Below are 26,326 nucleotides of genomic sequence, written 5' to 3'. Positions count from 1 at the left end.
TGAGGTTCCAACATTTATTATCATAGTCAAGTCCAAACCACTCCTGTATTCACACATTGACCCATAAAGGGCGATTTTGGACAGCCTTGAACGTTCTCCTGGTGCTGTACCTCAACAAAAAAAGATGATTCTGCTGACTGAGATACCCTACGAAGTGTGTTTACCATGGTTCTCAAGCCGATCTCAATATCTAGTTGCCAATCCCATCTGAAGTGATTAAGTGCCGTTTTTTGGGGGGGCACATTGTGCTACCACCAAGACTACCTCCATCTAGGGTACTAAATACAACACGTCCTGCCTAAGAGGATTGGAGAGTAGGCCTTGGATTAAACACTCACTAACATGTTTGTGTTTCCATTCCCAATAGAGCATCTGAAGAGAGTCAACATGCTCACTATCAAGCGTTAAAGAACCAGCCACTTTCTCCACAGAATAGATATTTATTGGGATGGCATAGGAACACGTCAAGAAGCAGCCGTATCTCAGAAGAATATGAATTGAATAAATCCACATGAAAGTTTGACATTCAACCATGAGGGTGCTCGTGGACATGGTTGTGTATTTGTGGTTTGTAAGTGTCTGCAGATCTATAATTCATAAATACAAAGATCTCACATAGACAGACAAGATAGGCAGACCAATATATACAATATACCAACATGCAGAAACATACAGGACAATACTGACTACACAGTTTTACAAGTGCAAAGCCAACCTTCGTAGAGCAGAGCAAAGTGCTTCACTGTGTTTGGCTGGGATAACTTATCAGGTGACATCACAGGCACTGTAATAGAGACTGCATCAGTGTAAGAAAATATCAAAATACCACTATATATTCTATTACTGGGTAATCAGCTTTTCATATGGTCAATTTCACAGCATCCCCAGATGCCAATGTATCAGGTTTAAGGCACTACTATATAAAATAGGTCTTCCTCCATATTACATCAGTGGGCTGGGGTTAACTATAATGTCATACATATCCTGTCACATGTTAAGGGGTCCCCCTTTTCAGATCTAAAGAGATAGACAGTTGTGTAGGGTTTGGTTAAGTTTGGATACACCAACACTACACAACAGGATCTTTGTAGACTCCCCATCTGTAGACTGCCAACATTCTTACTCCACCTGTCAGCGTAAACAACATAGACAAATGCTTGAAATATCCTTTAAAATGTACATCTGCAGTCCAAACAAAAACACTGAAACAAGCACTGCATTCTAGCAGAAAAGTGACACGTTAATGCCCTCAGTATATATATTTTTTTTAAATGTCCAGTTCAACGTGATTTATCAGACAAACATCTCAGCTATGACAAAGTCCTTACACTGGAAGACAAACAGTGAAATACATGTAATAAAATAAGTCTTAAACTTATTCAGTTCATGGAGTAAATATATATTTATATCAGAAACTGTGTGTGTGTGCGCGTGCGCGTTAGGTCACTGGCTGAAGATGTCTTTTTTATTGAAAGAAACTGATATTGATTTCAACACCGAGAGATGCTCTCATAACATTTCACCAAGCACCTAGACCTTACTTTAGCCTGTATAACTCAGTAACATTATACCATAAAGACCTAGTGCAGTCAAAAACGTGATTTCTGTTTTTATTTCGACACAGAGGTTGGAATAATACTGTGAAATTGTGAAAATGCCATTTTAGTGTAAGAGCCGTTTGAAAAGACTGCCTGAAATTGAAGCCTGTTTTGTTGGGATTGAGTTTTGTCCTGCCTGGTGACATAACCAGACAGTAAATTAATCAATAGACCAATAAGAAACAGAGTTCCAAACCTCGGCCAATAACTGCTAGTTTTCCCTTCCACACTCAGACCACTCTCAGACAGTATTATCAATATTCTTGCTTGAGAAATTGCTCTTTGCTAAGAAAGCTTTATTTTATTTGACCATTTTAATTGAAAACAAATCACAGTAAAGTACTTAAATTGTTACCCAGAAATGATTTGCTATAGAGATAAAAACTGTTGCATTGGACCTTTAATAAAATAGTATGTCACACCATCAATCATAAAATAACCCATGTTGCCTGCAACCTGCCACAACATGGGTAGTTGAAATAATACTTTTGTGGCTACTTTCTCAGACACAGATCACACCTAGTCCTGAACTAAAAAACACTTTCAATTAAGAATTTCCATTGAGCATGCGTCTCAGTCCAGGACTAAGCTGAATCTGGGCTTGGGAAACCAGCTCGAGGTCTTAAAAAAATCATTATAATAATTAAACTCTTCTCTTACAGAGATGTTTCTTGTCTTTGGAAAGAAGTCACTTCAAGATCTCACGTCACTGGAAGACACTGTCACTCAGGAGTAAAGAAGAATTCCTTAGTTTCTTTAATCTCTCCTCACTGGGGAGTGTCTCCATAAACAAATACCGTCACTGTGGAAATGAAGTTGTTCGTTATTATTTTCTGTATCAACAACTGATGAGTCAGGCAGTGACAAGCATTGGTTAGTTCAAGGTTGTATGGGTGTGTGTGTGCGCATGCTCTTTGGTTCCTGCAAGTGTGTGTGGCAGTGCGATTCCAGAAAACATTGTGTTCCTTCTGGTATGCGTGCTGGTCTGTACACAGCAAATTCTCCAGTGTTAAATCTACCACTCTTCCAGTGTCTATATGGGTCCACACGTTCCAGTGTTAAATTAACAAACTGCTTAGTATAAGTATTATTTGCATATTTCCCAGGTTGTCTTTTAAGTAAATTGTGGAGTTGCCACCCATGACTGTATTTGTTAGTGACAGAGACATGGTTGTTGCATTTGTTCATTTTCAGTCTTGTGGCCTTCACCAACTGAGATCCTAAGCAAATGTTATCATTAAAATGGAATTCTTTTTCAAATACATATTTCATAAGGCCATATTTTGAGGGCCTAGATGTATCCTAATACAGTGGCCTGAAACTCATGGTTTGGCCTGCAAGTCAATTTATGCTGGCTTGCAAAGTGATGTGTAATTCATATTGGAATCCAGCCAGAGTGGGATACCCAACATTTGGAATGTTTCATTTTTTATTCAGAATGATTGCCAGGATTGGGAATACTAAGATACTGTAGGAGACTACCAAAAGTATCTCAACTGGAACAACCATTTCAGTAACGGGTGCAATAAGTCCAGGTAACATATTGGATTAGTCTAGAAAAATTTACGTTATATTTGAGTAGAACAAGATTAATTATCTGCAAAAACATAAAACAAAGACTTGAAAAAAAAACATGCAATTTACCATGCTGGGAAATATGATAATGATTGGAGTCAAAACTGGTTATTAACATCAACATTGGGGTTCTATTACACCACTCAGTGTTAATTTAACACCTACAGAGTTAATTTAACTCCTGAATCAACACTAGATGTTACTGTAAAAACAACACTACGTAACACTGTGCATATTAAAGCATACAACACCAAACATGTACAGCGCACCGCAATCCATCCCTCCCTCCCTCCCTCCCTCCGTCAGAGTGTGTACTCATGTCTTCCTTATTGGTGCTTCGAGCTCATCAGTCACTCTCTCCGTAATTCATTAACAATCTCCCCTCTATCACAGAGCTGTCTCTGGGTTCCCCACCCCTCCACTCTTCTCTGCTCCCTCCATCGCCTTTCCCGAGAAGGCCCTCACCCCGTCCGGCTGCTCGCTCTCAGTCTTCCCTCCCTCTGGCAGGCTGTTGAGCTTCTCCATCTCTGCGGGGGCTCCATTCTCTAGATGGGCTTCGGGCTCGTCTGGCTTCTTCTTGATGCACAGGAAGTTGCCCAGGCAGATGACGATGGAGGCCAGAATGACCTCACAGCCAGCCAGCAGGAACACATGCATGTAGTTATGGGTAGTGTCCAGCAGACGACCTACGCAGAGGAAAGGAGGAGAGAGAGAGGTTATACAGGTATAAAGAGTTCATTACCTCCTATCCATTCAAGGCATACGCGGTTTATTGCTAGCTAAAGCAGTTTATTAGTAGCTAAAAATGTTCTTATGTCATTTCTGTCTATACTGGCTTCTGATTGTTTGACGACTTCGTTCTAGACCACTAACCCAGGCTCAGCCCTAACCCCATGCCCACACCCCGGCTCAGCCCTAACCCCATGCCCACACCCCGGCTCAGCCCTAACCCCATGCCCACACCCCGGCTCAGCCCTAACCCCATGCCCACACCCCGGCTCAGCCCTAACCCCATGCCCACACCCCGGCTCAGCCCTAACCCCATGTCCACACCCAGGCTCAACCCTTAGCCATAACCTTAACATTAACCCTAGCGTCATGTCCACACCCTGGTTGAACCCTAACACTAGCCATAACCCTAACGACATGTGCACAACTAACTCTAACCTAATGCTTCCCTGTGGGTACCGACCTGCTCCAGGCGGTCCCACCAGCACAGCGATTGCCTCCATGAGCAACACCAATCCTAAAGCGCTGGAGAACTTCTTGGTGCCCACGATGGCCATGAGAACCTCGAACTGCAGCGCCCCTACCATCCCGTAAGAGAGCCCAAAGAATATACAGAACACCACCAGACCAGGGTAGTCTGTCGCCTGCCAAAAGAGAAGCAACGATTAGTTACATTATACGACCATAGAAATATAATTACCATTACTGATTAATAATTTTAATTATATGGATCCAATAGCGTCGGATCTCGAGATCCGGTCAATACAGGAATGCAATAATGATACAATACATTTATTAAATATGATTGATGTATTGTTAACATCCATATACAGTGTAAATACATCCATCCAAATAATATCAATCACAACTAGTTCCAGCCTTACCTGTGAGCTGACCACGTCGGTGATGCCATTAAAGAGTATGGCGAAGCTGAACAGATACACACATCTAGGACGGACCCACTTCATCCCCGCGATCAGCCCACACGTGGGCCGGGCGAAGATATCAACAAACCCTAGGATGGTGAGGAGGAGGGCAGACTTGGTGTCTTCATTTCCCATCTCCTTGGCATAGCTCACCACAAACACAGGGGGCACAAACAGACCCAGTACCATGATGGACGCAGCTATGGCATAGATGAGAAAACCTCGGTCTTTAAATACGCTAAAGTCCAGGAGCTTCTTCTGAGGATTAGGCTTTTTTTCTGCTTGGTCTACAGCCTGCAACTCCTGGTCCTGGGGCTTCTTGGGGCCCACCAGGGGCCTCATCAGGGCCCCACATGCACAGCAGTTGAGCAGCAGACCTCCCAGGATGAGGAAGCCGCCTCTCCAACCGTAGTAGTACTGCAGCACCTTTGGGGGTGAAATACGAAGAAAAACCATTAACAATATCAATGATCCGTAACTCCAACAGAGCATATTATTTCCCCTTTGTATTTCTTTTAATCTTTCAGAGTAGCACACATCTTTCATTGTGTTCATACATGTTTCTCCCTACATCATAATACTGATCTACAACTGCAGAGCGGGAGACTGAAGAGGAGAAGTGTCGTACCTGTCCCAGAGGCGAGAGGCAGCAGAGGGCCACGGGGCTCCCGGCAGCAGATAGTCCGTTAGCTAGAGGCCTCTTCTCACTAAAGTAACGATTCAGCATGATAAGAGATGGCTGGAAGTTCAGTGCCAGGCCCAGACCTGGTAGAAAAGGGGAAACAGTTAAATTGTGTGTGTGTTTACCAACCTGTTATAACTCCAGTACAGAGGTAGATGTGTGTTTACCAACCTGTTATAACTCCAGTACAGAGGTAGATGTGTGTTTAGCAACCTGTTATAACTCCAGTACAGAGGTAGATGTGTGTTTACCAACCTGTTATAACTCCAGTACAAAGGTAGATGTGTGTTTACCAACCTGTTATAACTCCAGTACAAAGGTAGATATGTATGATACTGGTGGCCAAGGAGGCCAGAATCATTCCCAAGGAGGCAAAGAGCCCTCCCACCATCATCACTGGCCGACACCCAAACTTGTTCACCAGCACACTGCACAGTGGACCTGCAGACACACACATATGCACAATTAGGTGTGTGTAAGGCCAGTACAGAGCTGGGTAGAAAAAAGTGTTCCAGTTCTCTGCCCCTTCCACTTGGAATGAGCTACAAAAGGACATGAAATTACAGGAGCCTCTCTTTGAATGAGTTTAAATCTAAAATCTATGGTGGAAAATGAATTGGGGGGCTGTCAATGTCACCAAACCTCCCACAAAAAAGATCTCCTGTTCAATGTAGATAATGTGTGCTTAGTGCTTTCTGTAAATGTCTCTGAAATTTTGTGCTGCTATTTTGGCCAGGTCTCTCTTGTAAAAGAGATGTTTTATTTCAATGCGACTAACCGAACATAGTACTGTTGTAATATTGTTGTATTAGACATTTCGTAGATTTTCAGTGGTAAAGTAGTGGTGTAACAATGTGTTGTATGATGTACTGTTTCATTTAAATGTTTTGTGATGTAATTGCCTCCCCCTTACTGGGGATCCATAATAAACCCCAGGAAGAGTAGCTGCTGCCTTGGCAGGAACTACTGGGGATCCATAATAAACCCCAGGAAGAGTAGCTTCTGCCTTGGCAGGAACTACTGGGGATCCATAATAAACCCCAGGAAGAGTAGCTTCTGCCTTGGCAGGAACTACTGGAGATCCATAATAAACCCCAGGGAGAGTAGCTTCTGCCCTGGAAGGAACTACTGGGGATCCATAATAAATACCTGGTAAAATAAAATGACATGCATGAAGATCCTGTCAGTTTGGTGTAGACTCTGGAGGTTGTAACACCCAGGTCTGACACCTTCTCTACTCTTTCTTGTACTGGCTCACCATTGGGAAAACACTTCAGTTGTTACATACCAGTATGTATGTATGTATGTATGTATGTATGTATGTATGTATGTATGTATGTATGTATGTATGTATGTATGTATGTATGTATGTATGTATGTATGTATGTATGTATGCATGCATGTATGCGTACCTGTGCCATAGAGCATGGCCAACAGTATAGAAGAAATCCATGCACAGTCGCTATATCCCACTCCGAACTCCCTGATCAATTCCTTGAAAAACACACTGACAGCCTTGGGGAAGGCGTAGGAGAACCCAGTGATGACAAACCCTCCGGCCAGCACGGCCCAGCCCCACCCTCCGTCTGGCGCCTTCACATCACTAGGCTCATCGTCTACCACGGCTCCTCCCATGATGCTCTCTGCTAGGAGATTCCCTCAATCCTCTGTCCCGTCAGCTTGGGTCAGAACTGAGAGAGAAGAGACGTAGATGTAGACAGTAATAGAGAAGTGGGTAACATCAGGGTTAGACACACAGTGTATAAGGGAGGGTCAAGTTATGAGATTGGGGCACCAGTCTGTTATTGGTCTTCTAAGTATAACTCCATAAGACTAAAACATTAGTAATTCTTGGTAGTGAGCCGTTAGATCTGTCTGGTACCAGAAACAACACTCTTGTAAAACACACATTTGTTGAAAGATAACAAATACACCACAGATGATACAGAATAAAGGAATGGCGTTTTGGGATGGGGATTTTCAATAAACTGAAAGCTACTGTAGTTAACAATAAAACAGCATGGATACAACACTTGGCAATAGGCCGAGGCCGAGAATTTAAGAGTTGGGAAATAATGGCTTGTCTGTGGTACATAAGCTAATCTTTTAGCAATATGAATCAATAGGCAGAATCATAAGATAAGGCCTACAGCTTAACACCAACAAGCAAAGAAAGGCAGTCAGGTTGTATGCTTATTTATCTGTGTTGAACTCCGGGATCTTCTCAGGGGCTCTGGTACACATTCCAAAGTTCTTCCTTCGATATAAATCCATAAAACGGCGAGGACTCAATGTCCTAAGCGTGTCTATCAAGAGCTTAGCCCAAAAACATATGTGTGTGCTACAGAGGTCATCCAGGACGGAGTCCCCTATAGGACATGGACAGTTTGACTACAATTGAAGATAAGCATTCACAGTATTTTATAGTTCTAGGGAGGGTTTGACTCAGCCTACATGACCTCTGATTGGCCGAGCTTCAGGTCAGTCCTTCCCATTTGAATCACAGTGTGAAAGAAGGTGTGGCTGAGTTAGGTCATGTTCATAACAATGATGTCCATAACTGGCTGTACCTTCTTGGTGCAGTCACAGCACCTGTTTCAATGTTCATGTCATTTCCTTGTGTTTCCGTGGATACCAAAATTGACATGGTAATAACGAAAAAAAAGAAAAAAAACATCTGAAATAAAAATGTACACAAAGCATAGTGAAAGACAGCATAGTAACACAATGATATCAGACATTCTCAAAAGGACTCAGAGTGCCAAAGAGTAGGAAATGTAAGGTTTTGGCACTCTGTGTCCTTTGGGAAAGAGAATGTAAGGTTTTCAGTGAGGTTCAAAGTCTTATTATTGTAGCAGTCTGGTCCCATGTTGTTTTCCAGGGATTAAGCTCTGCAACGTCTGGTTGTTGTGCAAAGTAGAAGGGTTTCCATTGATAGAGGCCATTTGCTGCCAGGTCCAAGGCTAGTTCCATTGTTATTCAATGGTGCCATTTGGGTGGCTGTAATCTCAATTTGAAAGGGGGGGGCCAGAAGAGGGAGAAGGGTCTTTCTCTGTGTGTTCCTGGATGAGCTGAAACCAATGAAGAACTATAACAGCAAATCAAAACAAGGAGACATCCTGTTCCAGTAGTCACACCCTGCAGAAAAGACACACAGCAGCATCCTCCACAGAGAAAAAATAAAAAGCGCACACTTTCACATCACATTACTTACGTCAATGGGACACTTCTGGGAAAATTCAGATCTGTAGTTAGACTATCGGTTATATACTCCTTCAGTGTCTATTGGCCCTCCAATCTCTCATTTATTTCTTTAGTACAGAAAAGGTTTGTAGTCAAGGTATTACATAATATCTGTCATAGTCCAGGAAGTTGCTTTGTATTTTATTATTTCACCTTTATTTAACCAGGTAGGCCAGTTGAGAACAAGTTCTCATTTACAACTGTGACCTGGCCAAGATAAAGCAAAGCGACACAGAGTTACAAACAAACGTACAGTCAATAACACAAAAGAAAATAAAGATTTTTCTATTTATGTTCCCTTGTGCGCAAATGTAGACAATAAATAGGCAAAATAATTACAATTTAGCATTAACACTGGAGTGATAGATGTGCAAGTAGAGACACTGCGGTGCAAAAGAGCAAGAGGATAAGTAACAATATGGGGATGATGTAGTTGGATGGGCTATTTACAGATTGGCTGTGTACAGGTGCAGTGATCGGTAAGCTGCTCTGACAGCTGGTGCTTAAAGTTAGAGAGGGAGATATGAGTCTCCAGCTTCAGAGATTTTTGCAATTCGTTCCAGTCATTGGCAGCAGAGAACTGGAGGGAAAGGCGGCCAAAGGAAGTGTTGGCTTTGGGATCACCAGTGAAATATACCTGCTGGAGCGCGTGTTATGGGTGGGTGTTGCTATGGTGACCAGTGAGCTGAGATAAGGCGGGGCTTTACCTAGCAAAGACTTATAGATGACCTGGAGCCAGTGCGTTTGGCGACGAATATGTAGTGAGGGCCAGCCAACGAGAGCATACAGGTCGCAGTGGTAGGTAGCATTTGGTGACAAAATGGATGGCACTGTGATAGCAAATTGGATGCAGTCTGAGTAGAGTGTTGGAGGCTATTTTGTAAATGACATCGCCAAAGTCAAGGATCGGTAGCATAGTCAGTTTTACGAGGGTATGTTTGGCAGCATGAGTGAAGGAAGCTTTGTTGCGAAATAGGAAGCCGATTATAGATTTACTTTTGGATTGGAGATGCTTAATGTGAGTCTGGAAGGAGAGTTTACAGTCTAACCAGATACCTAGGTATTTGTAGTTGTCCACATATTCTAAGTCCGTCCAGAGTAGTGATGCTAGTCGGGCGGGAGGGTGCGGGCAGCAAATCGGTTGAAGAGCATGTACTTAGTTTTACTAACATTTAAAAGCAATTGGAGGCCACGGAAGGAGTGTTGTATGGCATTGAAGCTTGTTAGCACAGTGTCCAAAGAAGGACCAGAAGTATACAGAATGGTGTCGTCTGCGTAGAGGTGGATCAGAGAATCACCAGCAGCAAGAGCGACATCATTGATATTTACAGAGAAAAGAGTCGGCCCGAGAATTGAACCCTGTGGCACCCCCAGAGAGACTGCCAGAGATCCGGACAACAGGCCCTCCGATTTCACACACAACTCTATCAGAGAAGTAGTTGAACTGTCTCAGTATCCAACAGCGGAGGCTGCAGTGAAACTGTCTCAGGGAGGGTAGCCGAGGAGGGATGACTGTTTCATATTTTAGGTTATTACCTGCCGAGGGGGGATAAACTTTGAGGCCAGGATCATTTCCAAGGAGGCAAATCACAGATGTGGCACATCATTGTGCACGTTAGGTTACACATCATGAAATATATTGATACAAATTACAGACAGTAGCCTATAAGTAGCAAAATAGAAATCAATTAATTGAATATGAAATGCATTTCAAAGTGATTGACATAGGCCTATACTGTTTATATGTTAATGAAGTCAGTTTGAATAATATTTAGCCTACGTCGCTTATTTGTGTCAATTGCAAAGACATTGGCAACTTTTTATTTGTAGTCAACTTTGTTCTGAAGTTATCAGCGGTCATAGAGGGATCAACCATGCGATTCTGTGTATAAAGTGATGCGAAGGGCAAACAAAGCATCTAACGACACACTTAGCTGTTCTACGAATGATCTGAGGCAGGCGTTAGATTGCAAGCATTTAAGTGCAACATTAATAACGATGGATTTGGGAAACAGCTTGGAGATGTAACGATGAACTTAAGATGCTTTTGGGAAACCGGGCCCTGGTCAGTCGCGTATGCTAAAAAGGTGTTGCATCTCTCCTCTAGAACCACAACATCCTATCATACAATCTTACCTACCAGCCTTACAAGCAGGGTGGGAAATTAACGCCAGCCACAAATGCCGGTACATTTTGGCAATGGTTGGTGTAATGTTCTTACAAGCCACATTGGCGGGTGGTCACCCAGAGCATTTTGAGTGCGAGTGTGTGTGCGTCAGCTCTGGGAGAGAGAATCAACACTACAGTGGTGAAAGCGGAGTGGGGTAGTGTTTTCTGTGATTTATATTCATACATTAATTTTTTTTACAAAAATGCATCTCTCCCCCAAAGGGCTTTATTGGCAAGGGAAACATGTTTACATTGCCAAAGCAAGTGAAATAAACAATCAGAAATTAACAGTAAATTACACTCAAAAGGTTTCAAAGGAAGAGACATTTCAAATGTCATTATGGCTATGTAGTGTTGTAACAAGTACAAAAGGGAAAATAAACAAATATGGGTCAAAAATATCTTGAAAATAGCATTGCTCAACTAGGCTGGAGATTCTCTCTGGCCTAGCTGACGCAATGCTATTTTCCAGATTTTTTAAAAACCTTTTCTGTCCTCCATTGATTTACTCGCTGTAACGGCAGTCTAAGTCGTCCTCCTCCTCAGACGAGGAGAGGCGAGAAGGATCGGAGGACCAATGTACAGCGTGGTAAGTTTCCATGATTTAATAACAAGAAAACTAGACAAAATACAAAACAACAAACGTACTAACCGTCACAGTCCCGTGTGGCACAAATACTGACACAGGAGACAACCACCCACAAAAACCCAACACAAAACAAGCCACCTATATATGATTCTCAATCAGGGACAACGATTGACAGCTGCCTCTGATTGAGAACCATATTAGGCTGAACACAGAAACAGATAAACTAGACACACAACATAGAATGCCCACCCAGCTCACGTCCTGACCAACACTAAAACAAGCAAAACACATAAGCACTATGGTCAGGACGTGACACTCGCCCTAATTTTGACCATCCTACAAGGTTAAAAACTCCAATACCTTTTGATTATGATAGAGACATGCGGTTTGGACCATTGGTTTTCTTAGAGGAGTATCTACACAATGAATACATTTTAACCGTTTGTCAAAAGATGCGTTTGATTGGACACCTTATCACTACTGAATAATGCAACCAAACCATATTACACTCTTGAAAAATCCAAAGAGATGGGTGGGGCTGGATTATGAGGGTGTCAACAACGCTGAATGGGTGTAGACAAAGGAGAGCTCTCCAGTAGTAGTACAAAAACATTCAAAAGGCCATTTTCTTAACAGTGTGGTTACAAGTTTGTCAACAGAATTACTTTCCACTAAAACGCCATCTACACATTCAGAAATACTTTTTTTTGCCAGCAAGTGACAGAATAAATACAACTTGAATATTGTTGATAATCTATCGACACTGATCAATAAATACGTTTTTTTTTTTTATCTAAGTAAACATCAGATTCCACAGCATTGAATCGGTAGCAAATCACCTACCCTTGATGCAGCTGTAACCCTCTGAATGGGATGTGAGGTGCGCGTCTGCTGTATGAACTACTCCAGTGTCGCGTGTAGCCGCCTGGCTCCCAACCAACAGGCAAACATACACTCTCCCCTAGCCCCACCTCTATAACCGGGTATCCCAACCCCTCGTGCTCCATGCAGCAGTCAGCCAGCACCCCACTATCAGCTCTCCTAAAATAAGATTGACATTTCCCATCCCAGGACACATGCACGATTACTAGGATCACTTTCTCTGTGGATAACAGGCGGGAAACATTCAGACCTTTAACGAAGAGGGGTGCACTGTTACCGTGTTGCTCACATTGCCTAGAAGGCCGTGTCAGTTTGGGATTGGACATCCCACTGCATTAAGATCGAATGCTTTCCTGCTAGGACGTCTGCCAGGCCAAACTGACATACACCATATTTGCAAACACACATTCTCTCGCACACCTGTGGCACTGATCCTTGTAGACCACTGATTGGCTATGACAGAGTACTGATGTCTGTTCAGAATATTCAGGGCTAAAGATCCAGTGGGACCAGCCAGGTTGTGTCACAGGCTAGATTTGTTCCCCCTCTACACCAACACTATAGCAAACAGTATGGGTCTGGCACAGGACAAGCCTTAGGACCTGTTATTTTATCATCAGGGCTTCCAGAAGCCAACAAGTACCAGCCAACCATATCCATGTGGCATTACTGTCTCTCTTGGCTTCAGGAATAAGTTTCCTGCCAAAGCAGTGAACATCCTGTTGATCCCTGAATCCTAAACCAGTAGTTAATCATTACATTGTGCTGTAAATTAAGAGTGAGAGTATTCCATTCATGATCATAATCTCTGTCACCTGTTGTTATAGCTACTGTTCTAGACCTTCTTGTTTACATTGGACTGAAGAATGTAGGCACACCTGGACATCTCAGAATATATATAGTTCATTTAGAAAGTATTCCCTTGCCTTTTTCCACATTTTGTTACGTTACAGCCTTATTCTAAAATGGATCCAATTATTTTATCCGTCAATCTACACACAATACCACATAATGACAAAGTGAAAACAGAGCAAATCTTTTTTTAAACTGAAGTATTCAGAGCCTTTGCTATGAGACTCAAAATAAAGCTCAGGTGCATCCTGTTTCCATTGATCATCCTTGAGATGTTTCTACAACCGTATTGGACTCCACCTGTGGTAAATATTACTGATTGGACATGATTTGGAAAGGCACACAACTGTCTATACAATGTCCCACAGTTGACAGTGCAAAAACCAAGCCACGAGGTCGAAGGAATAGAGCTCCGAGACAGGATTTTGTTGAGGCACAGATCTGGGGAATGGTACCAAAACATTTCTGCAGCATTGAAGGTCCCCAAGAACACAGTGGCCTACATCATTCCTAAATGGAAGAAGTTTGGAACCACCATGACTCTTCCTCTTGGCCGGAGGTAGCCTAGTGGTTAGAGCATTTGGCCAGTAACTGAAAGGTTGCTGGATGTCCTTGAGTGTCTGAATGTCCGAGTGGCTCATCCAGAGCCCAAACTTGAACTTGATTTAACAGGTCTGTAGAGACCTGAAAATAGCTGTGCAGCGACGCTCTCCATCCAACCTGACAGAGCTTGAGGAGGATCTGCAGAGCATAGTGGGAGAAACTCCAAATACTAGCGTGTCAAGCTTTTTTGTTTATTTAACTAGGCAAGTCAGTAAAGAACAAATTCTTATTGACAATGACGGCCTATACCGGCCAAACCCAGACGACGTTGGGCCAATTGTGCACTGCCCTATGGTACTCTCAATCACAGCCGGTTGTGATACAGCTTGTAGAGTCATACCCAAGGAGACTCAAGTACTGTGTATAGGGTCTGAGATATCATTTATTATTATTCTTTTATACATTTGCTAACATTTCTAAAAACCTGTTTTTATTTTGTCATTATGGGGTATTGTGTGTAGATTGACGGGGACGGGGGGTGGAACGATTATCAATTTTAGAATAAGGCTGTAACATAACAAAATGTGAAAAAGTCAAGGGGTCTGAAAGCTTTCCGAATGCACTGTACACTATAAAAAAAAATGTTGATTAAACTTAAAGCTAGAATCCTTACTTGAAACAATAACACTGCAGACACCACGCCTCTGTTTTGATAAAAATATGAGGGATGGGCCTGGAGAAATGTAATCACTCTCAAATGTATAAAACAGAGCTATGGATGCAAGGACTGACCATCCATGAAATCAAAATGATAGTTTAAGCCATGTTGAGGCTACACATTGTTTACAAACATTGGGGTAAAACAAGCTTATATTTTGGGTTCTGATGGGGTACGACAGTTGAAGTAAGCTTGAGGCAAGTATAAGATAGTGGCTTGCGAAAGTATTCACCCCCTTAGCATTTTTCCTATTTTGTTGCATTACAACCTGGAATTATAATAGATTTTTTGGAGGTTTGTATCATTTGATTTACACAACATGCCTACCACTCTGAAGATGCACAAATATTTTCTTGGGTGAAACAAACAAGAAATAAGACCAGAAAACCCAGAACTTGAGCATGCATAACTATTCACCCCCCCCCAAAGTCAATATTTTGTAGAGCCACCTTTTGCAGCAATTACAGCTGCAAGTCTCTTGGGGTATGTCTCTAAGCTTGGCACATCTAGCCAATGGGATTTTTGCCCATTCTGCAAGGCAAAACTGCTCCAGCTCCTTCAAGTTGGATGGGTTCCGCTGGTGTACAGCAATCTTTAAGTCATACCACAGATTCTCAATTGGATTGAGGTCTGGGCTTTGACTAGGCCATTCCAAGACATTTAAATGTTCCCCCTTAAACCACTCGAGTGTTGCTTTAGCAGTATGCGTAGGGTTTTGTACTTTCTAAAAATTATACATATTTTTATATATTTTACATTTTTATGTTCAACCTGCATAATATAATGTAAAAGTATGTATTAAGATGTCTGTAATTAAAATGGCTAAAACAAATGTAGATATTAATAAATGCATTTCTATAGCTTCTAAAATATTTTTTACAACTGTGGGTGGGTGCCAAGATGACGACGCGGTGTTTTTAAAACAGCGCCCCCGTCAGTCATTTAGTGTATATATAAATCATTGATAAACATCCTACCGTAATATGTTAAATACCATCAGTTTATGCCATGGAACTTCACCAGTTTGACTTTGCATAAAAACACATCTTCCTATCACAACAACCTGTTTGCCTACTAAAACTCATCACATCTACTAGTCTGAAGACCCTACGTTGAATTGCATTGAATTCTACGTTAGGCATAAATGCGCGTTCGGATCATTAGAGTTTCCTCTCACTACCTCTACAAGCCATTATGTTGAATAAAATTATATTTGAACTTACTTCAACGGTTGGCCGTGTGGTTTGTCCTTTTGCAGGTAGGAATGTGAGACAATATATCCACCGGAAAGTATATGGATATGAAGTGATGACTTTGTATTAAAGCTCTTATAATGAAGCTTTATAATAAACACCACTGAATGAGGCTGCAAGTCACGACTTATCGAAAAAACGGACCTCAGCAATCGGTGTTTTAAATTACAGCTGTCATACAAAATTATCAACGGGCATGGAACTTCAATCATGCCAATGTTTAGCAGTTGCCTAATGATCAGGGTTGTTCATACCTGAGGATGCTTTGTCTTCTGGTCCGGACCATGCGTTCACGCCTCCTTCTCAAGCGCGTTTTTATTTTAGGGAATGATCTAGAAAACTTGCGTAAGAGGGCTTTGTCCTAAAGCCCTCCAAATTCACATATTTGTCCACTTTGGGGTGGCCAAGTCAAATTTGATTTTCATTAAGGTCCATGTCTGTGTGTTATGTGTTGGTATGATACCCATGTGTCGGAGGTAGCTAAATGTTGTGTAATCATTTTTTGTCATTGTGGGCAGGACTTTATTTTTTGTTCTTCACAAACCAATTTTGTACCTGGAATAATTACACAGATGGACAACGCCAGGGTTTCCATAGAAACATGCTATCAAGTTTGCATTCAACGCTTAGTTTACATGCTAACGGTGATACATTTATAGCTAAATATATATATTTTTGCATCATGTAGGCTAGGAGCTATATTAGTTGCATGCTGTCGAGGTAGCGTTAGCCAACCACCTGCTAGCTTAGCCCTCCTAATGTAACTAACATCAGCTACGAATTTCTGCTGGCAGCTGTCATGTGTATCTGTGTATCTGAAATGTATGTCTTTCTCGCTCTCTCTCTCACTCTGTTTGAGTAATGTTCAAATCAAATTGTGTTAGTCACATGCGCGCGAATACAACCTTACAGTGAAATGCTTACTTACGAGCCCCTAACCAACAATGCAGTTTAAAAAAAATACGGATAAGAATAAGAAATAAAAGTAACAAGTAATTAAAGAGCAGCATTAAAATAACAATAGCGAGACTATATACAGGGGGGTAGGCCAGGGGAGTGGGCTACAGGTGGAATGGTTGCCCTACACTTGTCCCATCCTAAATTAGTCACACTAGCCACTGACTACTACCCCTTAGCCATTTCTTGAAGAAGCCCCAGGTATGAAAGCCAAAGGACTGGATGGGTGTAACGAGCAATGTGGCAGAAGCTCCACATAGACCCAATCTAAGAGAGAGAGAGAGAGTTCCTTAGTTCTGGCTCTTTGTCTCAAGATCTGAACTGAGCAATTTGACAATGAATCGTTAAATCATATGGTTTTTATTTCAGGGCTTTGGTGTCTAATACAGTCTTATTCCCATTCAAAAGACTCACACTAACAAAGCTCTCCAGGGGCTTCTTTTCCCTCACTGTTTCCCAGTAATGAGCCACTGACTGACTGCAGATAGAGGAGGACAGCCTAATGAACAAGCTGAGAGAAGAATGCCAGCCTCTGGTCTCAAACAAAGATGCCTATTACGGCTGATGATTACCCTAGATTGTTGTACACATGACATGATGCCCCAGCCCCACATTTAGCCCCACGATAACTCACCAGACCCATCTGTGTGGGCTATATTTAGACAAGACTACCCATTAGTGATCTCATATGCAAATTTATATGGCATTTAGAGCACAGTTTATACTGTAGGCTCTATCTTAGTAGATCATTTATAGTTGAAAGATAATTATTAGGCTTTTAACTGTTATTTCACTATGTTGCTCTGCCGCATACACGGTTTACAGTGCCTTCGGAAAGTATTCAGACCCCTTCACTTTTTCAACATTTTGTTACGTCTAAAATGGATTAAATACAAAAAAATCCTCTGAAATCTACACACAATACCCCATAATGTTAAAGTAAAAGATTATTTTTTAGAATATTTAGCAAATGTATTAAAACATTTTTTTGTTTTTTTACTTATTTACATAAGTATTCAGACCCTTTGCTATGAGACTGGAAACTGAACTCAGGTGCATCCAGTTTCCATTGATCATCCTTGAGAAGTTTGTACAACTTGATTGGATTCCACCTGTGGTAAATTCAACTGATTGGACAACAAATAAAATCAATCAAATAAAACCAAATGTTATTTGTCACATACTCCGAATACAACAAGTGATGACCTTACAGTGAAATGCTTATGTACAAGCCCTTAAGCAACAACGCAGTTTTAAGAAAAATAAGTGATAAGTAAAAATCAAAATAACAAATAGATAAGTAAAAATAACAAATAGTTAAAGAGCAGCAGTAAAATAACAGTAGCGAGGCTATATACAGGGGGGTACCGGTACAGAGTCAATGTGCGGGGGCACAGGTTAGTCGAGGTAATTGAGGTAATATGTACATGTATGTAGAGTTAGAGTACCGTGCGGTAGCAGAGAGAACAATATATGACTAGGGTGGCTGGAGTCTTTGACAATCTTTAGGGTCTTCCTCTGAAACTAGGTCCTGGATGGCAGGAAGCTTGGCACCAGTGATGAACTGGGCCGTACGCACTACCCTCTGTAGTACCTTCCGGTCGGAGGCCGAGCAGTTGCCATACCAGGCAGTGATGCAACCAGTCAGGATGCTCTCGATGGTGTAACTGTAGAACTTTTTGAGGCTCTAAGGACCCATGCCAAATCTTTTCAGTCATCTGGGGGGGAATAGGCTTTGTCGTGCCCCCTTCACGACTGTCTTGGTGTGTTTGGACCATGAAAGTTTGTTGGTGATGTGGACACCAAGGAACTTGAAGCTCTCAACCTGCTCCACTACAGCCCCGTCGATAAGAATGTTGGCGTGCTCGTTCTTCCTTTTCTTGTAGTCCACAATCATCTCCTTGTCTTGATCACATTGAGGGAGAGGTTCTTATCCTGGCACCACACGGTCAGTTCTCTGACCTTCTCCCTATAGGCTGTCTCATCGTTGTCGGTGATCAGGCCTACCACTGTTGTGTCGTTGGCATGCAGTCCTGGGTGAACAGAGAGTACAGGAGGGGACTGAGCACGCACCCCTGAGGGGCCCCCGTGTTGAGGATCAGAGTGGCAGATGTGTTTTTATGACCATCTTTTCAAAGCACTTCATGGCTACAGACGTGAGTGCTACGGGTCGGTAGTCATTTAGGCAGGTTACCTTAGTCTTCTTGGGCACAGGGACTTTGGTGGTCTGCTTGAAACATGTTGGTATTACACACTCAGTCAGGGACAGGTTGAAAATGTCAGTGAAGACACTTGCCAGTTGGTCAGCGCATGCTCGGAGACAACGTCCTGGTAATCCATCTGGCCCTGCGGCCTTGTGAATGTTGACCTGTTTAAAGGTCTTACTCACATCGGCTACAGAGAGCGTGATCACACAGTCGTCTGGAACAGCTGATGCTCTCATGCATGCTTTAGTGTTGCTTGCCTCGAAGCGAGCATAGAAGTAATTTAGCTCATCTGGTAGGCTCGTGTTACTGGGCAGCTCACGGCTGTGCTTCCCTTTGTAGTCTGTAATATTTTGCAAGCCCTGCCACATCCAACGAGCGTTGGAGCAGGTGTAGTACGATTCAATCTTAGTCCTGTATTGACGCTTTGCCTGTTTGATGGTTTGTCTGAGCGCATTACGGGATTTCTTGTAAGCGTCCGGGTTAGAGTCCCGCTCCTTGAAAGCAGCAGCTCTAGCCTTTAGCTCAGTGCTGATGTTGCCTGTAATCCATGGCTTCTGGTTGGGGTATGTACATACAGTCACTGTGGGGACGACGTCATCAATGCAGTTATTGATGAAGCCAGTGACTGGTGTGGTGTACTCCTCAATGTCATCTGAAGAATCCCAGAACATATTCCAGTATGTGCTAGCAAACAGTACTGTAGCTTAGCATCTGCATCATCTTACCACTTCTTTAATGACCGAGTCACTGGTGCTTCCGGCTTTAGTTTTTGCTTCTAATCGGGAATCAGGAGGATAGAATTATGTTCAGATTTGCCAAATGGAGCGCGAGGGAGAGCTTTGTATGCGTCTCTGTGTGAGGAGTAAAGGTGGTCTAGAGTTTTTTTCCCCCTCTGGTTGCACATGTAACATGCTGGTAGAAAACATGCTCTTGGTAAATAGTGTGTACCTGAGGCGAGCAAAACCTCGATATATTTATAATATAATATTTGATTTCGTGCACCAGCTGTTGTTTACAAATATACACAGTCACCTCTTATCTTACCGGAGGCAGCTGTTCTATCTTGCTGGTGCAGCATAAATCCCGCCAGCTGTATTCTATCCATGTCGTCCTTCAGCCACGACTCTGTGAAACATACTGTAAGATATTACAGTTAATGTACCGTTGGTAGGATATTCGTGACCGTAGCTCGTCTATTTTGTTATCCAATGATTTTACATTGGCTAATAGGACTGATGGTAGAGGCAGATTACCCACTCACCGTCGGATCCTTACAAGGCACCCCAACCTACGTCCCCGATATCTCTGTCTCTTTCTCCTGCGAATAACGGGGATGAGGTTCTTGTCAGGTGTCTGAAGTAAATCCTTCGCGTCCGACTCGTTAAAGAAAAAATCTTCGTCCAGTATGAGGTGTGTAATCGCTGTCCTGATATCCAGAAGCTCTTTTCGGTCATAAGAGACGGTGGCAGAAACATTATGTACAAGATAAGTTCCAAATAACGTGAAAAATCACACACAATAGCACAACTGGTTAGGAGCCCGTAAAACGGCAGCCATCTCCTCCAGCACCATTGGTATCCATGATTTGGAAAGGGACACACCCGTCTATATAAGATCCCACTGTTGATAGTGCATGTCAGAGCAAAAACCAAGCCATGAGGTCGAAGGAATTGTCAACAGAGCTCCGAGACAGGATTGTGTCGAGGCACAGATCTGGGGAAAGGTACCAAAAAAGTTCACAGTGGCCTCCATCATTCTTAAATGGAAGAAGTTTGGAACCACCAAGACTCTTCCTAGAGTTGGCCGCCTGGCCAAACTGAACAATCGGGGGAAAAGGGCCTCGGTCAGGGAGGTGACCAAGAACCCGATGGTCACTCTGACAGAGCTCTATAGTTCCTCTGTGGAGATGGTAGAACCTTCCAGAAAGACAACAATCTCTGCAGCACTCTACCAATCAGGCCTTTATGGTGGAGTGGCCAGACGGAAGCCACTCCTCAGTAAAATGCACATGACAGCGCGCTTGGAGTTTGCCAAAAGGCACCTAAAGGACTCTGACCATGAGAAACAAGATTCTCTGGTCTGATGAAACCAAGATGGAACTCTTTGGCCTGAATGCCAAGCATCACATCTGGAGCAAACCTGGCACCATCCTTACGGTGAAGCATGGTGGTGGCAGCATCATTCTGTGGGGATGTTTTTCAGTGGCAGGGACTGGGAGACAAGTCAGGATCGAGGCAAAGATGAACAGAGAAAAGTACAGAGAGATCCTTGAAGAAAATCTACTCCAGAGCGCTCAGGACCTCAGATGAAGGTGAAGGTTCACCTTCCAACAGGGCAACGACGCTAAGCACACAGCCAAGACAACACAGGAGTGGCTTCGAGACAAGTCTCTGAATATCCTTGAGTTGCCCAGCCAGAGTAAAGGGTCTGAATAGTTATGTAAATGTATTATTTCATTTTTATTTATTTTTTATAAATTAGAAAACATTTATAAAAACTGTTTTTGCTTTGACATTATGGGGTATTGTGTGTAAATTGATGAGGGGGAAAATAAACTATTTAATACATTTTTGGATAAGGCTCTAACCTAACAAAATGTGGAAAAAGTCAAGGGGTCTGAATACTTTCCGAAGACACTGCAAGTGATTTGAAGTTTTAACTGTCTAAGACTGTCACTTTGCCTGAAATATGTGAAAGCCCTCTCTATGTTTCCTCCGTGTTCTCAATTTTGAGAGGTCATCTAGTGTCATGGTGGTTTCAGTGACCAGTGTAAGTGTATTTCCTGATGTCATGGTGGTGTCAGTGACCAGTGTAAGTGTATTTCCTGATGTCATGGTGGTGTCAGTGACCGGTGTAAGTGTATTTCCTGATGTCATGATGGCTTTTGCATCCAGTGTGCGTGTGTACTTTCCAGTGCCATGAGGGCTTCGGCCTCTTGTGAGTGACTGTATGTGTGTGTCCTCTTTCTGTGACTCAGCGCTCAGGCTGGTGACATTCAGAAGCAGAGAGAGTGTGAAAGGATGAAACGAGATCTCCAACATAAGACCCAGGAGGTGGAGGGAGAGCTGGCTATACAGAACCAGGTACACAAACACACACACACACTTGACAAGGGAAGTGGGAAGGTCCAGTGGTAGGCTACTCTCTAGTTTTAACATAAGTGTCATCATGTTTTCACCACATCAGCCAGATGGGAGAGACCTTTACATCCACAACCTAGACAAAAGAGCAGTTCATCTACCTTGATTAAACCAGTCAATCACCATTACACCACCTTCCTGCCAAGCCTATGTGCGAGTGTACGTGTGTGTGTGTGGTATTTCAGTCTAAACTCTGTGGAATGCAGTGTGTCCTGCTGCTGGCTGTTGTCCTGGCTCTTTGCTGTGTCACTCAATCTCTAGATAAAATACACATTTTTGAGCTGCAGTGTATGTGTGTATTTGTCTGACTGTGTGTATGGTTGTCTGTGTGTGGGTCTGTGGTGTGTCTGTATGTGTGTTTGTGTGTGTAGTTGTCTGCGTGCGGGTCTGTGGGTGTGTGTGTGTGTTCGCGAATGTGTGTGTGTGATTACCCCCCTTGCCCAAATCTGTGAGGTAAGGAGAGAAGGTGCTAACACCTGCTGTGATGAATGAGGTTGGGTGAGGCTGGCTGGTCTGCTGGTGCTGGCTCTGTCTATGGAGTCTAGAATAGGTCAGCTGGAAATATACCTTCCATGGAGGTCTGTATGGGCTGTCGGAAACTTCATCAACAATTCATCATCCTCTATTTAAATAGGACTACTACTATGACACATCCAGATGAATTTGAGGAATTCTTTATACGTTAATCTCCAAGGATTTTCTCTCTATCCATCACATGTTCAGGAGATGATGACAGACTTTGATAATGAAATGGGGCAGGGAGAGCATGAGTTCAACCTGAGGATGGATCTTTAAAGACTGCTGAACAATTAATCAAATGGCCACCCGGACTATTTACATTGAACCCCCTTTTTTATTTAGTTTATTAGTAAATATTTTAATAACTCTATTTCTGCATTGTTGGTTAAGGGCTTGTAAGTAAGCATTTTACAGTAAGGTCTACACCTGTTGTATTCGGCGCATGTGACAAATACAATTTGATTTGATTTGAGATGAGATGAGATGAGAGCCGTGGTCCGGTCTCACAAACTCAGGGTAAGGAGCAGGTGTGTGGGTGTGTGTGTAAACACTCCCAGGAAAACTGCTGAATAAGATGGGATGATATGTGCTGATCCCTGGCAAGCACACGTGTGTGTGTGTGTGTGTGTCTCCCAGGTGAAGCTGCTCTCTAAGGAGACAGAGGTCCACTCCCAGGCTGTGGAGGCCCTGAAGGCCTCAGAGGATCTCTGTCAGCACACACAGCTACAGCACAGAGACTGGGAGAAAAAGGACATCACCTCCGTCAAGGACGCACTTAAAATGATTCATGCCGGCCTTATTTCCCATTGTCATTTCAAAGGAGTTAGAAGACAAACTAAAAGCTATGCAGACCAAGAGGAAGAGAGAGAAGGAGAGAGGAAGAGGAAGAGAGAGGAAGCGAGAGGGGAGAGGAGGGGAGAGGAAGGAGTATACAATAAGAAGGGAGTCCTAGATCTTACTACTACTACTATACAAATACCTCAGACAGAGGCACAAAGACAGACCAATTAGCAGCATATGAGTAGAAGTCCTAGACTAATGGTGGATGGTGTCTTGATGTTCCCATCTGTAGGCATGATGAATTGGACCGGGGAGTGCATGAGAGAGAGGCTCAGCTGGATGCATTACGGGACGCTTACAGAGAACAGCTACGACTGGCGGAGACAGATACCGATCATCTACGGTCACAACTGGACGCTATGCCAACACACACACACGCAGGCCCCGGAGAGACCACAAGGAAATACTGCGAAACAGACACACACAGTGTCTCACCTGTCTATGTGTGTATGTGTGTGTGCATTCTGTGTTAACTGGGTCTGTGTTTTAACTGTGTGAGTGTGTGTGTTTCATCCATGATGTGTGTTTTTCTGGTCCAAAGCCCTGGATGATCATAGTGTTTGTACATGCTCAGAGTGTGTGAGAGTGTGTGGTATGAGGTCTTCAGCTTTCCCACCCGGACCGAAATGTATATTTTTTCTAAACAGAGACCAGTTCCGAATGAACCGGATGAACGTCAGACCTGTTCCGAATTAACCGGGCGACAGTCAGACCTGTTCCGAATTAACCGGGCGACAGTCAGACCTGTTCCGAATGAACGGGGCGACAGTCAGACCTGTTCCGAAAAGGCCCATGGAAAAACAGACCCATGCTGATTTGGCCTACTTGTCCTTAAAAACTGTCTATAACAAATTACAAAAAATATTAGTTGTGTTTGGATGTGTAGCCTGTGGTTCAAAACTTTATAGCCTATTGTTTTATTGGTTTGTACTTTCCTAAAATAATAATTCTCCACCTCACGGTTCAGCTGCCAGAGATTTGAGCTGTAAATGCATGTCTATATTTCAAAAGTGAATATAAAGGAAGAGGAGCTTAGGCCTAGCCCTAGAGAGACCAAGAGGAAGATAGAGATATGTCGGCGACATGTTCAACACCGACATGCATTTCTTTATACTTGTCAGATAGGCCTATAGGCATACTGAATGAGGATAATTCGATAATTTTCGATCAGAATCATTTTTTTAATGATATGCATTATATTGTTAGATTAACTCTGGTAGGCCTAAAACATTCTTCCTCACCTCAAGTTCAACTGTCAGAGTCAGATGGAGCGCACTGCCTTCATAGGCCTGCAGTAGCTAAGCATAATAATAGCCACAGCACACCAGATCTTCACAAAAGTTGCTTAACTTTATTAGAGTAATATCAAAAGTATCGTTTAAAGAGAAAATACCAACAGGTTATTATATTGCGACATTAAATAAAGTTTTGCATCTCGCCCTGTTTGGTTTTTCCTTTTCACTGTGTGCGTGCGATTAGCCCTGTAGTAGGTCAATCGGTATTCTATTATATTGCGGCAAACACATTACATTTGGAACTTAATTTGGGCAAAGAAAATGGCTTAACAGAATGACACAAAACTCTTGTTGCATCTTTAAAGAATTGGTTTAAACCTTCACAAAGGTTTTGAACAGGCTTATGTTGCTGCAATTACCAACAAAGACGAGTGTCTACCGTAGGCCAACCCAACAAATGACAGCAATAGGCTAATGCTATTTTCTTTTTTAATAGGCTTACTTTGAACTTATCTTAAACTAAATACAGAACAAAGTCCTGACAGTTCGAACTTAATTTAGCCAAAGAAAATGTCTCAACAAAATGAAACAAAACACTTTTTTGCATATTTAAATAACTGGTTTAAATAGGCCTACAATAATAATAATGATAAAACAAATGCTAATAAATATGAAAATAAAACAATGAAAGTAAACAAATTGTATCAAACTTGAATAGCGAGTTGTACACATTTGGCCACTACAATATAAAAACTTGTCCAAGGACATTCCCCTTGTCGGCTTCTTTTCACTCTTTCTCCTCAAACTTTTGTTTTACTTAAATGAAAAAGGCCTCCATCTTCACAATCAACAGTAGCCTAGGCCAAGGCTCCTTTTACTCACTCTCTCTCCTCCAATGCAGACGCATGTGAGTTGAGCAGCCGGAACCATAAGCTATAGTTTTATTGAGTTGCAATTGGCTGACACAGATAACAAGCTTACGCAGTTCTCATCACCTCACACATTAACGGAATAGAGGAAGGGTCCAGGGTAAATCAATTTTAATTGCACATACTAGAGACCCGTGACAATTATATCAGACCCGACCCAGATCCGAGACAAAAGTCAGAATTTAGTACCTGAACCTACTCATGTCCCAGGTCGGATTATGGAATTTCAGGTCTGTTGGACCTGCTGTGTCTGAAGCTGCCTGTCAGGTAGCAGTGATTATGTAACAATGTGTGAAAGGAAAGAGCCTCAGAGAAGGAAGAGACTATGATGATCCAGACACTCTCTCAATGGGATGAAACACACACAGAACATTTGAAAATCCTATCACATATCACATATCCATAAATGACTCATTGCAATAATACAGTGAAAATATACAGAGGAAAAACACAGCCTGCACATTGTAACACAACAATACCAAATAGATTCAGGACTCACCTCCAGGATGCTAAAGGTACTCTTGATGAAAGGAGGTGAACATTTTAGTGTAGTTTCGGTACAACAAATAACCTGTGTTTTATTGTGTTGTGAAGGCTTCATATGGAGCTGGAGACAACACGTAGTGGCACGTGCATCACTCAGGTCTCTAAGGAGACGGTTGTCAAGGAGCTGCTGGCCCTTCAGGAGAGAGAGAGCAAACTACGGACCGAACTGGATCGGAGCAGGGGGAGATGGAGAG

General features: G+C 42.6%; 1 protein-coding gene and 1 pseudogene across 6 annotated transcripts; one reads left to right on the top strand and one right to left on the bottom strand.

Moving 5' to 3' along the window:
• Positions 1–420: 420 nt before the first annotated feature.
• On the bottom strand, positions 421–26,237 carry LOC139571395 (monocarboxylate transporter 4-like). 6 transcript variants are annotated; one of them, XM_071394220.1, is made up of 8 exons: positions 16,014–16,256; positions 6,923–7,201; positions 5,808–5,951; positions 5,457–5,593; positions 4,787–5,254; positions 4,366–4,546; positions 3,639–3,859; positions 421–2,400 (listed from the first exon to the last, which is right to left on the bottom strand). In XM_071394220.1, the coding sequence occupies exons 2-8, from the start codon at positions 7,143–7,145 to the stop codon at positions 2,398–2,400; spliced, it is 1,377 nt and encodes a 458-aa protein (XP_071250321.1). In that variant the 5' UTR covers positions 7,146–7,201; positions 16,014–16,256; the 3' UTR covers positions 421–2,397. The 6 variants fall into 6 exon arrangements, with proteins under 6 accessions (XP_071250321.1, XP_071250322.1, XP_071250319.1 ...); XM_071394221.1 differs by lacking the exon at positions 16,014–16,256 and adding an exon at positions 12,355–12,450; XM_071394218.1 differs by lacking the exon at positions 16,014–16,256 and adding an exon at positions 26,086–26,237 and having other exon boundaries at positions 421–3,859.
• Positions 20,329–26,326, top strand: part of LOC139569854 (coiled-coil domain-containing protein 57-like) — a 29,172-nt pseudogene continuing 23,174 nt past the window's right edge.

This window comes from Salvelinus alpinus, chromosome 3, assembly GCF_045679555.1.
Source record: "Salvelinus alpinus chromosome 3, SLU_Salpinus.1, whole genome shotgun sequence".
Classification (NCBI taxonomy): Eukaryota; Metazoa; Chordata; class Actinopteri; order Salmoniformes; family Salmonidae; genus Salvelinus; species Salvelinus alpinus.
Note: the sequence above shows the minus strand (reverse complement) of the source record. Positions and strands in the feature narration are given on the sequence as shown.

Bases quoted from the DNA above. Each gene is read 5' to 3' on its own strand.
- LOC139571395 (XM_071394218.1), bottom strand. From the start codon at position 7,145: ATGGGAGGAGCCGTGGTAGACGATGAGCCTAGTGATGTGAAGGCGCCA. The intron at 5,952-6,922 runs GTACGCATACAT...GTGTGTCTGCAG, and splicing joins GGCCATGCTCTATGGCACAG to GTCCACTGTGCAGTGTGCTG. The intron at 4,547-4,786 runs GTAAGGCTGGAA...CTCTTTTGGCAG, and splicing joins CCGACGTGGTCAGCTCACAG to GCGACAGACTACCCTGGTCT.